The sequence below is a fragment of the Haliotis cracherodii genome, unplaced genomic scaffold (assembly GCF_022045235.1).
Source record: "Haliotis cracherodii isolate W230 unplaced genomic scaffold, xgHalCrac1.p SCAF_4, whole genome shotgun sequence".
NCBI lineage: Eukaryota > Metazoa > Mollusca > Gastropoda > Lepetellida > Haliotidae > Haliotis > Haliotis cracherodii.
In genome coordinates, this window is record NW_027266297.1 from 72,777,779 (window position 1) to 72,797,862 (window position 20,084).

At 40.8% G+C, this 20,084-nt stretch overlaps 1 protein-coding gene across 4 annotated transcripts in view; it reads right to left on the minus strand.

The window, feature by feature from the left end:
- The window catches only part of LOC139478621 (solute carrier family 4 member 11-like), a 62,924-nt gene that overhangs the window by 27,294 nt on the left and 15,546 nt on the right, over positions 1 to 20,084 (minus strand). For 3 of the 4 annotated variants that reach the window (XM_071261173.1, XM_071261175.1, XM_071261174.1), the window contains exons 2-4: positions 13,055 to 13,224; positions 2,112 to 2,149; positions 1,044 to 1,251 (exon numbers count right to left, since the gene is read on the minus strand). In XM_071261173.1, coding sequence (XP_071117274.1) covers positions 1,044 to 1,251; positions 2,112 to 2,149; positions 13,055 to 13,220 — 412 coding nt within the window. In that variant the 5' untranslated portion in view covers positions 13,221 to 13,224. The remainder of the gene's footprint in view (positions 1 to 1,043; positions 1,252 to 2,111; positions 2,150 to 13,054; positions 13,225 to 20,084) is intronic. The other variant, XM_071261176.1, reaches the window with a different exon arrangement.

Sequence of the window (20,084 nt, forward strand, 5' to 3'; positions counted from 1 at the left end):
GCAACACATCACATATTTTTTAACATTAATCAAGGACAACATCCATTTATGGTATCTAGCTGTGGCAGATAGAAATGATGAATTGAGGGTCAGAATTAAGTTAGATTTTCACACGTTTGCAGACTTCATATAGCTGGAATATTGATGAGTGCGACGTTAAACTACAACAAACAAGCAAACAAACACAAGTCTGCAACTATGATCTGCTACAAAATTGCCATTTACCTAATATTAAAAGTGGTGGTTCAAACGGAAATGACACTGGTCCTTCCTGACTGTTACCACCCTTGAGATACCAGCCTTATATTAATTTCAAACCCTTACCGACCAACCTGAATCATGCTGCTGTAACAGAATATGTAAGTCGGATGAAGAGTTGTTAATTAACCAACCTGTATTAAGAGATGTTAATTAACCCACCTGTATTAAGAGATGTTAATTAACCCACCTGTATTAAGAGATGTTAATTAACCTACCTGTATTAAGAGATGTTAATTAACCCACCTGTATTAAGAGATGTTGATTAACCCACCTGTATTAAGAGATGTTAATTAACCCACCGGTATTAAGAGATGTTAATTAACCTACCTGTATTAAGAGATGTTAATTAACCCACCTGTATTAAGAGATGTTAATTAACCCACCTGTATTAAGAGATGTTAATTAACCCACCGGTATTAAGAGATGTTAATTAACCCACCTGTATTAAGAGATGTTCATTAACCCACCGGTATTAAGAGATGTTAATTAACCCACCTGAGTCAGCTGTATAAAGAGATGTTAATTAACCCACCTGAGTCAGCTGTATAAAGAGATGTTGATTAACCCACCTGAGTCAGCTGTATAAAGAGACGTTAATTAACCCACCTGAGTCAGCTGTATAAAGAGATGTTAATTAACCCACCTGAGTCAGCTGTATAAAGAGATGTTAATTAACCCACCTGAGTCAGCTGTATAAAGAGACGTTAATTAACCCACCTGTATAAAGAGATGTTAATTAACCCACCTGAGTCACCTGTATAAAGAGATGTTGATTAACCCACCTGAGTCAGCTGTGTACAGAGATGCTTTAGCCTCTCCGATGTCAAACTCTGGATTGTCCTGGTTTTTGATGACGCGGTTGAGCATGATGTTGACAATTTCCTGCATCCCCGTCTCATGGAGGTCCAGCAGGAGAGTTGCATCCTTCAGGTAACTCTCCACGTCCCGCGACGCCCGCACTTCAGCCGAGAAATCTTTCACAGGAAGCGCCTAAAGAGAGAAGGTTGCAGACTTGGTAGTGAGTGTGTGAATGTCAGTGACATTGTGGCTATGCCACAGTGTAAGTAATCAACCTTCGGCCATGATATCATGAGCATAGATCCACGCAATTGACCACCCGATCCTGTTAGTCACCCCTTACAACAAGCATAGTCGACTTTTACGGCAAACATGGGTTGCTAAAGGCCTATTCTGACCTGGATCAATAATGATACTGTTCATGTGAATAGCAACTTTACGATACACAGACAACCTGCACAAAGTGATCTTTGAACAGCAACCATTGTAAGTCTGTGTGTGAGGTTACAAGTTACAATAGTCTTGGTGCTGAGAGAAGTTTCTTCAAGTAGACTCCGGTTTATACGATCTGTTGTTGCTGTGTAAACTGAGACATTGTCTCCATGCAATTAGGGTCGTCCTTAACTAGATACGTCAACAAATTGAGTTACAGCTGCCAATATGCTGGAGTCCCCATTGATGGAGTTTGCAATACCTGTAGAAGAGACACTCTTCAATAACCTAGGGCACTCCATTTTGATCTAAGATCCTGGACCTTTCATCACCATTGCTTAGCTTCAGGAGTGATATCACCACTTCCATCGCTCATCTTAATACATAAAACAGAATTCATCTCGTCCAATGGATTTCAATGTCCGTAATTTGAATGAGGCTCCACACAAAGCTATGGTGGTGTTTGGGACCAGGGTGTTTATTATAACAAATATGGTACAATGGATAATCGAGGATGATCTGAGCCAGACTTGTTTAGTTAATGTTCACATACGTAACCTAAACAACAATGTATTTTTTATCATTATTTTATATTAATTTTTTTTTAATTTCCAACTCACCTCAAATTTAGTATGCAGCAAGCTCACATCCTCCCCATCTGAAACAGTCAAAGAAATCCATGACAACAAGGATATTGTCATTGCTCCTCATGCACAGTGTTTATACATCCATGTGCATCAGCAGCGAGGAACACGTTTTCCGGCCGGACAGGTTGCATTACTTACAAGAAGCTGCACAGCATCCTTCACAGGGGCAGGCTTCCAGGGATGTTTGTAATTTAGTATTAACAGGGAGTCTGGTTCTTCATTATATGTTTCTCATAATTTTGGCTGAAGTAAAACTCACTCACCCAAGAACCCACCCACCCAAGAACCCACTCACTCACTCACCCACCCACCCAAAAACCCACTCACTCAGTCACTCACCCAGCCACAGACCCACCAACTCACTCACTCACTCACTCACCTACAGACCCACCCACCCACCCACTCACTCACTCACTCAGTCACTCACCCAGCCACAGACCCACCAACTCACTCACTCACTCACTCACCTACAGACCCACCCACCCACCCACCCACCCACTCACTCGGGCATCTACTTCAATGTTCAGTTGTGCAGCAATGACCTACTTTTAATGAGAAGGTGATGGTGGTGTCTATTGTGTGAGGTCTCCGGCTGGATGTTACAGATCACAACACCATCATCTGTAGTTACAGTGTTATACATAGTGTCTCCAACCAATGTCCGACATGGGAATACTCCAGTGTTATCCCACAACACTCTACTCAAGCTTCACTGGGTCATTCTTTCATATAACCTCCTGATTCAATAGACAATATGTCACAGCCAGAATATAGTCTTCAATACAGCACAATAAGTACTTCAGTAAGCCATGGTCCTAATCACCAGAAAGCTCAAAGTAATCCTGAGCAGTAGATCCTTGAACCCGACTAAGCCTGTGCCAGCGTAGGACAATATGTTCAGCAGAAAATATCAACCATCACATCACATGGCATGGAACCCTTGATAATTATCTTGGAGAGATTCATTAAAATGGGCACCGGTATGCCACCTGTCATCTTTCATAACATATCACACTCATCTCACATTCCATATTGTCTATCAGGTTCACAATATTTCAATATCAGCCATGTTACTTTCCATCTAAAAACTGTAATCAAACTTGGATGTTATTCATAAAGCATGTCTGCACATGTAGATCAGACACTGGTCATCACGGCTCTGTCATTTCACACAAAACCCAAGCTGTACATCTTTCAGGAATTTGTCAAATTATCCAGTCACACAATAAACTTGAATCCTGCAGAAATAATCACAAATGGTAATTCCTTGAAGTGCCTGATGCCCTGCATATTGGCAGACATCAGCGCCTTGATCTTCTACCAGAGAGGGTCTTATGTCAGCCCTGATTGATGACCCGGAGAAGTGTTGTAAGTTGTAATGAAGCCGTCACTTGTAACATGGTCTTTATTATTCTGAACATGTTCAACATGATCGTTTCTCCTCCACCCTGTCTTAACTCCTAGTGAGAGACAACATCCCGTCTGAGACGACTGCAACCTTACCTGCACTTCTGGCAAGAAGACGAGCGGTTAATCTTTGATTTGGCATTTCTGTATCACAGTGACCTTTGGTAAATGTCAGCACTGTGTGTCATGTGCATGATACGAGGCAACAGGAGGTAGGAACATGTGTTCATGGCTGCAATGCCTGACCTGCATTGCCAGGGCAACAGTCTGGTCCAATGAACCCTCGGGTTCAGAATATGGTCAGCTGGTCAGTCATGAATAACAAATCAGCCTAAGCAATGGGATTAGCCAGAAGCCAAATCCTCATGCATGACTAGTGGAAACTTGTCAATGGTTACTGTACTTCTATAGCAGGAGAACTGTACGGTGTAACCAACCTGGAAGGGCCTGCATCCAAGTAACCACGCACATCCTGTATTTCAACTTGACTGTTGCTGGTACTAGCTAGTGACATGTCTCGCATGTACCACCTGTATCACCTGTATCACCTGTCATATTTCAGAAGGTTGGACCCTCTTCTGTTCAACCTCTGCCGACATTTGTATTGTTAATTTAAAGCTCCTTTAGTAATCCATGAATTAGAGATCACATAAAACAGTTCATTGAGTCCCATGTTAATAATCTTCATCAACAATAACAATTGTTACCGCTCATATTACCCAGAATTAACTGTGTTGAACTGTCTGACATAATAACAATAATAATAACAACAACAACAACAACAACAACAACAACAGTTGTTCCTGTCCACATCTGGATGCTGTATCTAGGGACATGTGTATAACTGAGATATTGCTACTCCACATTAGTATGGTAATTATTAAATGAAGTATACATAATAACTGGGAGCTGGCAGACAGACCATCTGGCCAGCATGTAATTCTGTAGTTACACATGTTGCTCTAAAATCTCCTCTACACCTGATTACGGATGTTCCTCAATATAACTCCTCTATACCCGACTACGGATGTTCCTCAATATATCTCCTCTACACCTGACTATGGATGATCCTCAATATAACTCCTCTATACCTGACTATGGATGTTCCTCATTATATCTCCTATATACCTGACTATGGATGTTCCTCAATATATCTCCTATATACTTGACTATGGATGTTCCTCAATATATCTCCTACATACGTGACTATGGATGTTCCTCAATATATCTCCCATATACCTGAAAATGGATGTTCTTCAATATATCTCCTATATATGTGACTATGGATGTTCCTCAATATACCGGTATCTCCGATATACCTGACTTTGGATGTTCTCCAAAACATCTCCTATATATGTGACTATGGATGTTGCTCAATATATCTCCTATATATGTGACTATGGATGTTCCTCAATATATCTCTGATATACCCGACTATGGATGTTCTTCAATATATCTCCTATATATGTGACTATGGATGTTCCTCAATATATCTCCTATATACGTGACTATGGATGTTCCTCAATATATCTCCTATATACCTGGCTTTGGGTGTTCCTCAATATATCTCCCATATACTTGACTATGGATGTTCCTCAATATATCTCCTATATATGTGACTATGGATGTTCCTCAATATATCTCCTATATACCTGGCTTTGGGTGTTCCTCAATATATCTCCCATATACTTGACTATGGATGTTCCTCAATATATCTCCTATATATGTGACTATGGATGTTCCTCAATATATCTCCTATATACCTGGCTTTGGGTGTTCCTCAATATATCTCCTATATATGTGACTATGGATGTTCCTCAATATATCTCCCATATACCGGACTATGGATGTTCCTCAATATATCTCCCATATACCGGACTATGGATGTTCCTCAATATATCTCCTATATATGTGACTATGGATGTTCCTCAATATATCTCCAATATACCGGACTACGGATGTTCCTCAATATATCTCCCATATACCGGACTATGGATGTTCCTCAATATATCTCCCATATACCGGACTATGGATGTTCCTCAATATATCCCCTCTACACCTGACTTTGGGTCTTCTATAGAGCTGATATACATCTGACTATGGATCTTCAATAACAATCCTGTAAACATTGCTGTCACCTCAGATATTTCAGAAGGTTTGACCGTCCTCTGTCAAACCTCTGACAACATTTGCATTGTTAATATAAAGCTCCTTTACGTAACCCATGAATTAGAACGCTCTTAGAGATCACATAAAACAGTTCATTGTAGCCCATGTTTATAATCTTCATTAACAATAACAATTGTTTCCACTCAAATTACCCAGAATTAACTATATTTAGTTGTCTAATATTTAACTATAATCACATTTCTATTTAGAAACACATGCAGAATTAGTGAGGTGTACTATGGGTGCATATATATCTAAGTTGCATGTTTTACACCAATATATAATTGTCAATCAATAGAACTCCTATATACCTGACTGTAAATCAATAGAACTCCTAAATACCTGACTGTCAATCAATAGATCTCCTATATACCTGACTGTCAATCAAGAGAACTCCTATATACCTGACTGTCAATCAATAGATCTCCTATATACCTGACTGTCAATCAATAGAACTCCTATATACCTGACTGTCAATCAATAGAACTCCTATATACCTGACTGTCAATCAAGAGAGCGCCTATATACCCGACTGTCAATCAAGAGAACTCCTATATACCTGACTGTCAATCAAGAGAGCTCCTATATACCTGACTGTCAATCAATAGAACTCCTATATACCTGACTGTCAATCAAGAGAGCGCCTATATACCCGACTGTCAATCAAGAGAACTCCTATATACCTGACTGTCAATCAAGAGAACTCCTATATACCTGACTGTCAATCAAGAGAGCTCCTATATACCTGACTGTCAATCAATAGAGCTCCTATATACCCGACTGTCAATCAAGAGAACTCCTATATACCTGACTGTCAATCAAGAGAGCTCCTGTATACCTGACTGTCAATCAACAGAACTCCTATATACCTGACTGTCAATCAAGAGAACTCCTATATACCCGACTGTCAATCAAGACAACTCCTATATACCCGACTGTCAATCAAGAGAACTCCTATATACCTGACTGTCAATCAAGAGAACTCCTATATACCTGACTGTCAATCAAGAGAGCTCCTATATACCTGACTGTCAATCAAGAGAGCTCCTATACACCCGACTACGTCTGTTCAGAACACATTGCACAACTAAGATTTTTTTCGTGTTCCTTATATATGGCTCTCAAACGTCAGGTCAAAGATATGTGATATGGCATTTTACAACCTACTAAAATAATTTAGACTAAGAGGTCATTAGTAATGAACATGTCAAGTCAATTAAAATTGTGTAGGTATCTATATTTTGGGTTGATCACACCTGAGAATTTTGCTTTTCGAGTACAGTGATCGCTCGCTATTGCGCTCTTCGATAAAGCACTACTTCGGTTACTACGCGCGGTAACGCATGGCTCCCAAAATTTATGTACACTTTTATTACTGATAGTTTTACACAGACATAATTGTATTGTTGTTCGTTGTTCATTTGCACATAACGCTTCTCATTGCATAATCAACCGTTTATCGCTGAATGGAGTTCTAATAATCTGTTTGAAAACATCCGCGGCAAGTCCCGGAAATACGATTGTTCAACTAGTTAACTTTTCACACTATCGACCTTTGATCTTAGAAGCGCATGCATGCAATAAAAGAGAACCACAAGCGAAGTTTATATTCTTAATTAGTGGGCAATCCAATTTGAGGCGACACTGTCACACACATGTAGTTGCTGTCACAACTATTTTGTATATACTATTTTGGGTCACAAATGTTGTACAGGACGATGATGGCCGGTCACAATATGGTCCATCTGTTGTCTACCCATTGACCTGCACCATCTGCCAGGTCTAGATGGGGAACCCAGTCTATGACCCTTCTGCTATAACCCCACGCACAGCCCTGCACAGCTGTCAGATGAGGACTTGACTCCTGTGCTGCTTTATAGATTACGATCACTCAATCACTACGAAAAACTTGATCGTAACTATTGACAGAAAGCTAAAGAAAATATTTTATAAATATTCCATACTCTTCCTTTAAATTCATAATTTGTATATTGTGAATTTATTTTCTAAAAAATACACAGAAAATGACAGTATGTGAAATAAGATGGTGTAATTAAGAATAAATTAAGGAAAATGAGAAATGAATATAAAATACCACACAAAATAATGAAAAGAAAAGGAAAAATACATAAGACAAATTGAGTATCAATACAGAAAAAACCCTGACATGCTAACTATCCACATGTTTCACACATATACTTACACAAATTGCTTGGACCATTTTCGAGTAATTTATCCATCACTAATCCTGGAAATTTTCTTTTCAGTACAACACTTTTTCACTTATTCCTGATCTGCTGAGAGCAAGATGTTCTCGCTTCCTCGTTTGTTTAGGAATCAATGGCCATCGCAGCCTGACACAGGGCTAGGTAGGTGGTGGATAACAGGCGTATCTCACACACACATGTGACATCCGTGTGGCTAGTGGTGTGGACGAGGGTCTCCCGGGATCCAGCCTGTGTTTGAGGCTCTTATAGAGGCTCTTATAGAGGCTCTTATAGGTGCTCCATGCTTTCACAGACCTCTGGCCTGCCTCCTGTACAGGTCCTATCACGTGGACACAGCTATATGATCAGCACCAGTTGACAGGCAATGTCTCGTTGATGTCAACTCACTCATAAGCAAACTTGATATTCGAGACTGTGGACTATTTGACTGAGAGTTTCAAGAAGGAGTTTCAATCATAATTGACTTTCAGACAGGTTCTAGTATTTACTTCACTTTACATCTCAAGTCAGGCAAAGATGTGTTTATTTACTACAATGTTAATCTTGAACAGAAGGATAAGGTTATTGTTTTAACTTACTTGTTTAAACATTATGTAAGTATTTATGGAATATATATATTCTTAAGTACCTTTCTGCAGTAATAGATTTTAATAATCAAATGCACAAAGTGTTCAATGTACGGGTTCAGCTGTTGATGGTGAGAATATTGATCCATGAAGCAAATTTTATTTTTCCACAGATTTATATTCCCTTCTACTTGATTTCTCCAGAGTGTGAAATGCTATATTTTGACCAACAAGGCTTGATCTGAGAATCCTTCTATGTCAGTTAATGTGAAATGTTGAACAAGTATCTGAAGAATCAGCAGGGAGCATTCACTCCAGGGGCCATAAACACTCTCCAGGTGACACCCATGAACATTACACCACCACTCAAACATACCACCCTCCACACATACATACCTCCCTGCACATACTCACAGTGTGGGTGGGTGGATGGGTGGATGGGTGGGCGGGCGAGCAAGCAGGTTTGGTTGAGTGAGTGAGTGAGTGAGTGAGTGAGACCCACCAACAAGGACTGGTTTGCTCAAAGTCAGTATACTGTGTTTGCGGGTGGTATCCATGTTAAATTGTTTAATGGTACCTCAGTGGGCTAGCACTACTATAACACAGGCATACCGGTAGGTTTGGACTAGTACAAGCAGACATACAGACTGTCACACAGACACACCTACACATTGTTACATTAGTGCACTACTTGAACGCAGCTACCTCACTAGTGACAGCTCAACTTGCTGCACTGGCTACAGCCATCAGCGGTGTTTATCTTTACGTTTCATTACAGACCCGCTTCCTGTTACATTAATTCAATTTTAGTGCAAAGGGATTTTTTTAGTTAGAACATCTGTATGTCAACTTTCTTTTCGATTTTGACTGCTGTGTATTAATAGCTGTTTCTCCCCCAAGCAATAAGAACACACAAATTGCATTTCTCAAGTGTTTTCTGTTTTCTGAAAACTACTGTAGAATTTAGATGAAATTCTGACAATCATAATCAGGTTAGTGGAACCTTGTCTATCCATACACCTCTCTGTGAAAAACATATCTGTACAAAATATTGTCAGATTTCATACTTTGTGTTTTTGTAGGCTTGGCATCGTCAGTTCAGTAAGTTCAAGGGTCAGGCTTTAAGGCTGAACTATTGCTGTGTCTCCCTATACAGTAACCGGCTTCCCTTCACTCCGGTTAAAAAAATGTTTGTTTGTTAGTTGCCTCTTACAACAAGCATAGTTGCCTTTTATGGCAAGCATGGGTTGGTGAGGACCTATTCTGCCCCGAGTCTTCATGGGTCTACACTCCTGTAAGAGGAAAGAATGTCCCCCAGAATGTTTCTGAGGAAATTACACAAGGAATGAGAGTGGGGTCAAGCAAGAATATAACCAACAGAGAGTGTATCAACCAAGAATATCACCAACAGAGAGTGTGTCAACCAAGCAAGTCACCAACAGAGAGTGGTATCAACCAAGAATATAACCAAGAGAGAGTGTATCAACCAAGAATATAACCAACAGAGAGTGGAGTCAACCGAGAATATCACCAACAGAGAGTGGTGTCAACCAAGCAAGTCACCAACAGAGAGTGTGTCAACCAAGAATATCACCAACAGAGAGTGTGTCAACCAAGAATATCCCCAACAGAGAGTGTGTCTACCAAGAATATAACCAACAAAGAGTGTGTCAACCAAGCAAGTAACAAATAGAGTTGAGTCAACCAAGAGTATCACCAACAGAGAGTGTATCAACCAAGAGTATCACCAACAGAGAGTGTATCAACCAAGAGTATCACCAACAGAGAGTGTGTCAACAAAGCAAATCACCAACGGAGAGTTGTGTCAATCAAGTGTGTCACCAACAGAGAGCGGAGTCAACCAAGAATATCCCCAAAAGAGAGCATGTCGACTAAGCAAATCACCAACAGAAAGTGTGTCAACCAAGAAAGTCACCAACAGAGAGTGGAGTAAACTAAGAATATAACCAAAAGAGAGTGGAGTCAACCAAGAATATCCCCAACAGAGAGTGGAGTCAACCAAGAATATCCCCAACAGAGAGTGGAGTCAACCAAGAATATCCCCAACAGAGAGTGGAGTCAACCAAGAATATCCCCAACAGAGAGTGTGTCAACCAAGAATATCCCCAACAGAGAGTGGAGTCAACCAAGAATATCCCCAACAGAGAGTGTGTCAACCAAGAATATCCCCAACAGAGAGTGGAGTCAACCAAGAATATCCCCAACAGAGAGTGTGGTCAACCAAGAGTATCCCCAACAGAGAGCATGTCAACCAAGAGTATCACCATTAGAGAGTGGAGTCAACCAAGAATATCACCGACAGAGAGTGTGTCAACCAAGAGTATCAACAACAGAGAGCGTGTCAACCAAGAGTATCAACAACAGAGAGCGTGTCAACCAAGCAAGTAAACAACAGAGAGTGGAGTCAACCAAGAGTTTCACCAACAGAGAGTGTGTCAACCAAGAGTATCACCAACAGAGAGTGTGTCAACCAAGAGTTTCACCAACAGAGAGCGTGTCAACCAAGAGTATCACCAACAGAGAGTGGAGTCAACCAAGAGTATCCCCTACAGAGAGTGGAGTCAACCAAGAATATCACCAACAGAGAGTGTGTCAACCAAGAGTATCACCACCAGAGAGCGTGTCAACCAAGCAAGTAAACAACAGAGAGTGGAGTCAACCAAGAGTATCACCAACAGAGAGTGGTGTCAACAGTTTTACCAATATTTTAGTTTTATACGAGCAGCTAGTGTCTGTGTACACTAGGAATAATAACCCCAAACCAGATTATGAGAAGCACTTCAGTTACAGGGTGTTATGGGACTTCTCCAGCTGTGAAACATCCTGGCTTCAACATGTCAGTATAAGCCGTATACTACATGTGGTCAGTAATGGCCACACAAATCATGGTTATCAGTGAATGCATAACACAATGACTATAACACAATGACTAACATGGATGAGTCTGTAACACAAGGGTTATATGTGCACTACACACACTTGCCAACAACCTCCCCCTCCCCCATAAATAAGGACATGTCAGGTAGAAGAAATACAGCCCTCACTAGAGAGATAGATCCCACACTCTTGAGTGAGGTGAGGTGAAATGGGGTTTAATGTCACGCTCAAGATTGTTGTGTGTTTTTGTCTGCTTGTACTAGTCTGGACTGCTGCCGATTTATAGTACCGGTTCTAGCCCACTGAGATACCTACCGCAGTTTAACATGAATACCCCTCTCAGCCACAGTATACTGACTTGTTTTAGCCCCTTAATGCCAAGCTCCAGACAGGGTAACAACAAGTACCAACTTTTAACCTCTTTTGGTATGATGCTCTCCGGGCGGACGCGCTACTAGGCCACGGAGGCGTCCACGCTTCAGGGAGACATCCAGGTATTTACCAAACTAAAGGCATGGAGTGAATCCAAATTACATTATTTTGTGCGACTAAAAATATAGAATGGAGTTCACAAAAATAGGTTGGAGTAAAATGGATTATGAAGATGAGCTCCAGCAAACAGGAGAGGGTAATTAGTTATGGGGGAAGCATGGAGGAAGATAATTGTCTTTTAGGGCTGTTGAATAAACAGTCCATCACGCAAACAAAGAGAGGACAACGCCTCTAGGCGAGACAGGGGGACAATGGTTCAGACAATGGCTGCAAGGAAGGCCTGTCACATCACGGCCCTATGGCCGGTTTCCTCTGAGAGGAAGGGGCATCGCGGGATTCGGCTAACTGACATGGGATTCAATACAACCCCTGGACCACGTATTAGCATGCAATGACATGGTGGTGGACAGCAAGATCTGGTTGCTAAGCCACTGTCTGGCAAGAATGTGGTTGGGAAGGAAAGAGCATTAATTACAAGGATTGCAAGAAGAAGATTGTTAAGAAATAAAGCTTAGAGACAGACTGGCTGCAGAAGCACATGATTTTCATTGATTTTAATCACATTACAGTGGAACCTTGGCAGTCCAGACCCGTTAGACTGCAGCCCCCCCCCCCGCCCCCCCCCCCCCCCCCCCCACAGACACACACAGACACACACAGACACACACGCATACAATCCGGATGCTGGTAACATATATACAATTAAAGGGACAATACTCCATGCAATATTTTCAGAAATTGTTATGGTCTATACATAAACTGCTAGTCAACTACTTAACAGTCATAGTCAACTAATAGCCAATTACTTGATTTTAGATCCCAGATGTGAGTGAGTGAGTGAGATAGATTTATGGCCACTCTGACCAGTATTTATTGTATCACAGCACATCAGTTTTTTCCTGAGCAACCTGACGGTGACAGAGGTTACATGTATTTAGAACCTTGGTGATGACAAATCAGGAACCATCATCTGGCTGAGTGTTGGATTTAAACCCATGAGTAGAGGATCATGGCACAAGTAAGGGACATAACTCAGCATAATTGTGATGCCTTAGACCACCCACACCTTTTTAGGCCAAAAGTCAACCCAGAAAATGGCTGGTAATTTTTAAACAGATCCACATCTGATTTTTTTTTTATAAATAGCCTGCCTCACCTGGAATCCCAGAAATGGAGTAGACACTGTGTCTCAAGATGGGGCCATTGAGTCTCCCAGGCTGAGGGGCGTCATCCCCCGGCACTGTCAACAAGTGTAGCTGGTCCACTGGGGGGCCGTTCTCCCTCCTCCGAACCACCTGTACTTCCTCTTCTGTATCACTCATCTCCCTGCAACACAATACCAGCATTACTCGTCATGCTATCAAGGCCTCTGATTGGTCAGCTGCATCTGTTTGACGCCAGATCACGTCATTGCCATGTCACATGTGACTCTTGTCACACTTGTAAAAAACACAATGTGCAATATTTTCTTAAACTGTTTATGGATTCAGGAATGACCATCTTCCCAAGGCAAGGGAGTTAACTCACTGTAAAAGTCCAGTTTCCACCCTTGCTGAACTGGGCAGCAGTTATGGACCTATATTTTGGTTGGACTATTGAGTCGTTGCATAGTCCAATCACATAATAAAATCGACATCCGGTTTGTAAACAACTTGGATTTTAACACACAGATTTCGGTCGACTGCAGGATTTGCCAAAGATGTGTACCATCAAATGGGCATTAACAGATATCTTCTAAATCTTTTTATGCTTTTTATCAAGGTGCTCACGTGATTTGATGCACTTTGCAAAGTAAGACCCTTTTTATTACAATGTATTCCTTGATCATCGATCAGATGATGTTGACTGGGTGCCACCATTTTGTTCAAGCAAATGCAAGCGATATGAGAGGTGCACAGGAATTTTACTGGTCAATATAACATAGAAGGACATAACTTGAAATAGCCACTGGTGGCGCTACGATCGAAACCCAGAAATTCAAGCTTAGTTCAGCAAGGCAGCAACTGGACATTTAGAGTCAGTTAACTCTCTTGCGCCAGGAACACCTAGCATACTAGGTCACCCACCATTGCAAGGATCCAACCCAGCTCAACCCCACTTGCACCCTCAATGCTACGAGGAAAACTTTCATAAATTGTTATGATATGGAGATAAACTGCATGTCAACTAGTTATCAGCCATATTCTAATACTCAGTAAGTTGCTTATAGATCCCAGATGTGAGTGAGTGAGTGAGTGAGTGAGTGAGTGAGTGAGTGAGATTTATGGCCACATTGACCAGTATTTACATTGCATCACAGCACACCAGTTTGATAGAAGCAAGCCCAAGGTGACAGAGGCCACGACACTAGGTGGCCTCACTAGGTCACCTCCCCGTGATTCTAGGATGACTCATCACTCAAAACGCACCCGGAGCCTATAGATCGCACTTCACGTGCAGTCGTGTTAGTTTTAAATAAAGAATCTGTTCTCCAAAACGCACCCGATGCATAACGATCGCATCGCCTGAACACACCAACATATGGCTGTGACTGCACGTGAAATGTGAGGGTTGTGAGCAAATATAAGGCGGTAGTGCGCATCAGTTAGTTAGTTGGTCAGAGTTCGTTAGAGAGCTGGTTAGTTAGATGGTTAGAGAGTTGGTCCGAGTTTGTTAGAGAGTTGGTTAGTTAGATTGTTAGAGAGTTGGTCAGAGTTCGTTAGAATGTTCGTTAGAGAGCTGATTAGTTAGATGGTTAGAGGGTTGGTCAGAGTTCGTTAGAGAGTTGGTTAGTTAGATGGTTAGAGGGATGGCGTTAGACATGGCGTTAGACAGTGTAAGACAGTGTTAAGACTCCCTTACGAGTAACTGTTAGAATTAGCATTAGCTTCTTTCATTTGAGGTTTATTCATCTTTCCTTCACATAATAACAGGTAATCACGTTTAGTTCGTTATAGATCTTCATAGTTTTTTAATAGGTTATCACGTTTAGCTCCTCCTTGTTTCATTCAAAAAAGGTAAGTCATACAAATTTATGATTAGTTTTCATTTTAAGTTAAACCACGCTCAAATATTCAGTTCCACTGCGCAACAACACTAGGTGACACCAACTGATCCCAGGATCACCCTGGTGACAGACATGTGTCAGAGAGAGGACTTTCCTGAGACTACAAGGACAATCCTCAAGTACAAAGCCACATTTGAAGAGCTGATGCACGGCCTCTCCTGCCTTTCGAGCTACAACTGGCCATCTGATGAAGCTAAGCCACAGTCAGAGACTTTCTGCCAGAGAACTTTGGTCAGCTTCTGGAACTATGAATATGAGCAGCCTGACTTGATATTTTGTTATAACTGGAATAAAAGAAATTTGAAATACCGTATTCGACAATATAAGTGCCAAGGGTGCTCTCAAAATTAGATATAGGGGGCGCTTATGAGAATATAATTTTGGTGAAAAAAAACAGAGTTAAAAGTGAGTTAAAAGATCGTAAATTTCGTGGTTTATGCTGACAGCCTGAAATGATACAACAGTCTGCGCATATTATACACAACAGATATATTTTTCCAGAATTTAATTGCCCATAATTAAGGGTGCATATAACACAAAAGTCTTGTGTACATTGATCAATTGGAAAGGGTGCTAATTGGGATTGTTTACTTACCAATATGTTAGCCAATATCATGCTTATTAGAGTGAGATGCTTATTACATCTAATACAGTACATATTTTTTTAACTTCCTTGTGGTACATGGAACAGTTGGTACTTGATGAAGCCCATTCTCCTGTATAGAAAGGGGGGTTGAAGCATATCCCAAAGCTCGTATCGTACCACATGGTGTGTGAACAAAGCCACACACTGGTTGGCGTACTGTGGATTTATGAATCATATTCATCGTAGCCATAACACCTTCAGGAACAGTACAGGTATCACTTACCTGGGCTAGGTTTTCCTCATCTGATTAGCAGGCTGAGAGGTATTGATAACAACTTAAAACTTAAATTTCAGTTTTTCCGCATGTGACATCATTGGCAGAGAGAGAGAGAGACAGAGAGGGAGAGATGTGTGAGAGATGTGTGTGAGAGAGAGATGTGTGTGAGAGAGAGAGAGAGAGATGTGTGAGAGAGATGTGTGAGAGAGAGAGAGATGTGTGAGAGAGAGATGTGTGAGAGAGAGAGAGAGAGAGATGTGTGAGAGAGAGAGAGAGAGAGATGTGGGAGAGAGAGAGAGAGATGTGGGGGAGAGAGAGAGAGAGAGAGAGAGATGTGTGAGAGAGAGAGAGAGAGAGATGTGGGGGAGAGAGAGAGAGAGAGAGAGAGAGAGTAATGTTTATTCAAGTGTCACGTGTTATATACACTTCATACTATAACACAAACACAAACAATAAAATACAAAAATATAACATCGGACCAGGTATGGGCTACGAGACACTAGCTATAACAATCACACCCCACTCTGCCCCACTCTGCCCCACTCTCACTCAGTGACTAATGGAAGAAAGTCTCATTTACTCCAGTTGATGAATATACATTAGCAGATGGTGATGGAGATCTCCCATGGCATGTGAATCATAGGCTCTAGAGCATCGGATTATTGTAACAATACCCAATCCAATTTGTGGAAAAATGACACCATCTAATATAGCTTCAAGAAGAAACAAAATATTGTATTTACCAAAAATAGTCACTATGGAACAATGTTTTCTATATATCATCTTAATAACGTCATGAAATACAGGAATTATGTCAGGGTGAAAATAAAGCAAAGCTCCATCTTATAACGGTTTGTGATTCAAAATATACAAAGAAACCTGTTACCAGATATAGGCAGGAAATGGTGTAGATGAGTTGGTGTTGTTCTTGTGATAGTCTTGCAGAATATATGAAAATAAGATTCTGGTTTATTTAGAAACCAGAAGATTGGTGAAAGACATTCCCGAGAAGTCAAAGCATTCCACTTATAGAAGCACCAGTGCAGTGGTGTGGTGCCCCCCTCCTCCCCCCTCTCGCCCCCCTCCCCGGGGTGCAGGGAGGGCTATGCCATCCATGTGAAGGGCAGCCATGGAGAGTGGAATGCCATCAGCTGACTGCACTCACACCCCTACACCAAGGTCAGAGCGAGGAGTTCAACCAAGGTGATCACTGTGGTTGGGGTTGGTGGATAACGTGTGATTTCTCCAGTCTACACACACAGGCTCCCAGATGTACCACGGTCTGCTCCATCAGTGTACACACTGCCTAGCACACCTCCATTCAGGTGGAGCACCACCAGTATATGGGGCCTGACTGTTCAATCACAGCCATCTCTTCAAGACTCAAGTTGTGGAATTCCTGAAGAAATTTGAGCTTGAAGCATGTGGGCTATAAACATGGCTTATCATACTGAAAATCTGACATTTCCTTGGCCGATACCCTGCTCTGTGCATAGGCTACTATTCTTGTATATTGCACTACAGACGTTCACAAGTTTCTAAAGCAATAATTATTTAAATCATAACTTCTAGATTATGTAAATAATAACAACAAGTTGTCCCTGTAAGAGATTGGAGTCCTTAGACCAGACTTGCCTATTTGGAGGAAGGAATTACTACACATCCATGGACTTTTCTTTCAGTAGCCTTGGAGCAAGGCTAATTGTACTAATGGGATATTTCCACAGATTCTATTGTGGTGCTATCTGTGTTTTGTTATAAAGAGGGACTTACACATTTCACGTTTCCCAACCAAGAATTGCGTATTTCTATACTGATAGATTTGACAGCTCTTTAACATGCATAACACTTCTGGTTGGGTCTGTGTTTTCACATTACACTTGAAGTGATATTTTTTTTAAAAGCTATTACTTAAAGAAACATATACTTCAATTAAGATTAAGAATATTTTAACACTTTTAGAATATATTGTAGATAGAAAGTATGTTAATAGTCAAAACACACCCTGCAGTGCTGGCACTTGGCCACTGATGGAAATCAGCATCACTTCACATGTATCCCCCACACCTGCTGAAGGCTTGACCCGATGCCTCCACCGTGTGTATACAGGGGACATGGTCAGGGGACATGGGGTTTAACCTCGCATTCAAGATTATTGCACTTATATGGCGAGATGCTCTCCCACAAGACAAAGGTGGCAGTCCATCAGGGACATGGAGGAGGTGAGATGCCTGACTGCTGTACCTGCTGAACACTGTTTTCTTATATATTTACCCAGCTTCCTCTCTTTGGTTCTTCCACAATAAGGAATAAGGGGTGGTCATGTAGCCTAGTGGTTAAAGCTTTCCATATCATGCCGAAGACTCAGGTTCGATTCCCCACATGGGTACAATGTGTAAAGCCCATTTCTGTTGTCCCCAACCGTGATAATATTAGAATATTGCTAACAGCGGTCTTCCATGATACATTCTCAAAATATGGAACTATGTTTAGCCAAAACTATGTTTAGTGCCCTTTTGTTTTCAACCTGACATTTGTGCACAGTCAGGCAATCAATTTCATAATGTAAACTCCTTTAACTAGACACTTGATTAACTGGACACTTCTTCATAAGGACACTTCATTAACTTGTTACATATAGTTTAATACAATGTAACTATTGACAGGGATAATTTTGTCACTGAATGGTAGTCGGTAATCGAGAATACTTTAAAATTATAAAATTATAAACATTTTAAAGCTACATTTGAATTAGAGAGATATTTACTTACACTTGGGGTACCAAGATCAAGTAATGTTCCGGCACATTTCAGAGGAAGGAGACATGGTACCCCCAGACAGGAAGGATTTGGTAAATAATGCACTTGAAAATTAACAGAGGACATGTCCTATTTCCTCTAAGGTCATAGAGCAGAAATATATTGCAGATGAATATTGGAAAATACCAACATATCATACTTTTCTAACTCTCATGTTTAGTCAAAATAAAGAAATTACGGTGTGCCTTATATTGCCATTAACTACAGGAAAGTGGTAATAATATAGACTGGTCATAGAATGGTTCGGTTAATATGCAGTAATATTTTAAATATATGAGAATACTAACACGTATGTGTTATTGTATAACATGTCATTTTGTTGCATATATATGTTGTTATGGGCTGGTAGCCTTCAACCAAAATATAGATTTAGAAACTATCAACAAGCTGATTCTCTACTACTACCACTACTACTACTACTACTACTAGTAGTAATAATAATGAATTACCAAGGACAGTTTATTTGGGAAAGATTTTTCTCATATCAAGTATTCCTATTTACGAGCCTGTAAACCCAGAGTGCATGTCTGTTACAATACCATACAGTGCATAAACAATGTTAACAATAATGACTTGCTATTGTTTATCTATCCAAACTGACAATACAGCTGGAATAATAAACACATTCAGGGGTTCAATAATCATATGTTGGGAAACGCGTTCAACTAAAGGGGAAATTGTAAAATTTGAAAATAAATGTTCATTGTGGCAGTTATGCGTTCCTATTTCCACAGATACATGTTTACAGTCAACCCTTCCTGAGGAAAGGATTACCACACCACAATAATCACTGTTATAAGGCCGGACCAGGCCGGGAAACATGGTAGTCATAGGGAATCTGATTCAAATCCACTCTTACTGAGTCTGTGAATTAATTGTGAATATGAAGCTAGCAGTTAAATATTACCCAAATAACACACAACCAATGTCTCAGTTTCTCACATGGACTCCTCACAAACACTACAGCACATGGCCTTCCTTGAGGGAAAATCCCGATGAAAACCCCCGCTTTTATTTGACAAGGATGACAAAGCATTCATGGTTCCAGTTAACCATCCACCACAAGCATACTGGTATTACATGTGATCCCCGACTCTGATCTGTTTAAACAATATTCCTGCTAAGCAGTGTCCCCAAAACATCTGATATGTATTTTCCCAACAAATGTAGACAATGTGAGCTGGTGTACAATGTGAGCATGGAACACGTGGACGGATGACTGGTACTTGCCTGTAGCCTTCTCTGTCGGGCAGCTGTGTAGCAGGCAAAGGGTTAATCAATGAAGGGTTCGGGCAGCTGTTACTGCCGCTGGGGCATTCAGAGACTGGACCATAAACACTGCATGTTGTATTGTGTTGTATCCAGTTGTATTGAAAGCATCAACTCCAGAAACCTAACCACTGAATTTTTTATATGGAGTCAGGGTATCTCGAGATCTATGGTTATTATGAGGAAAAT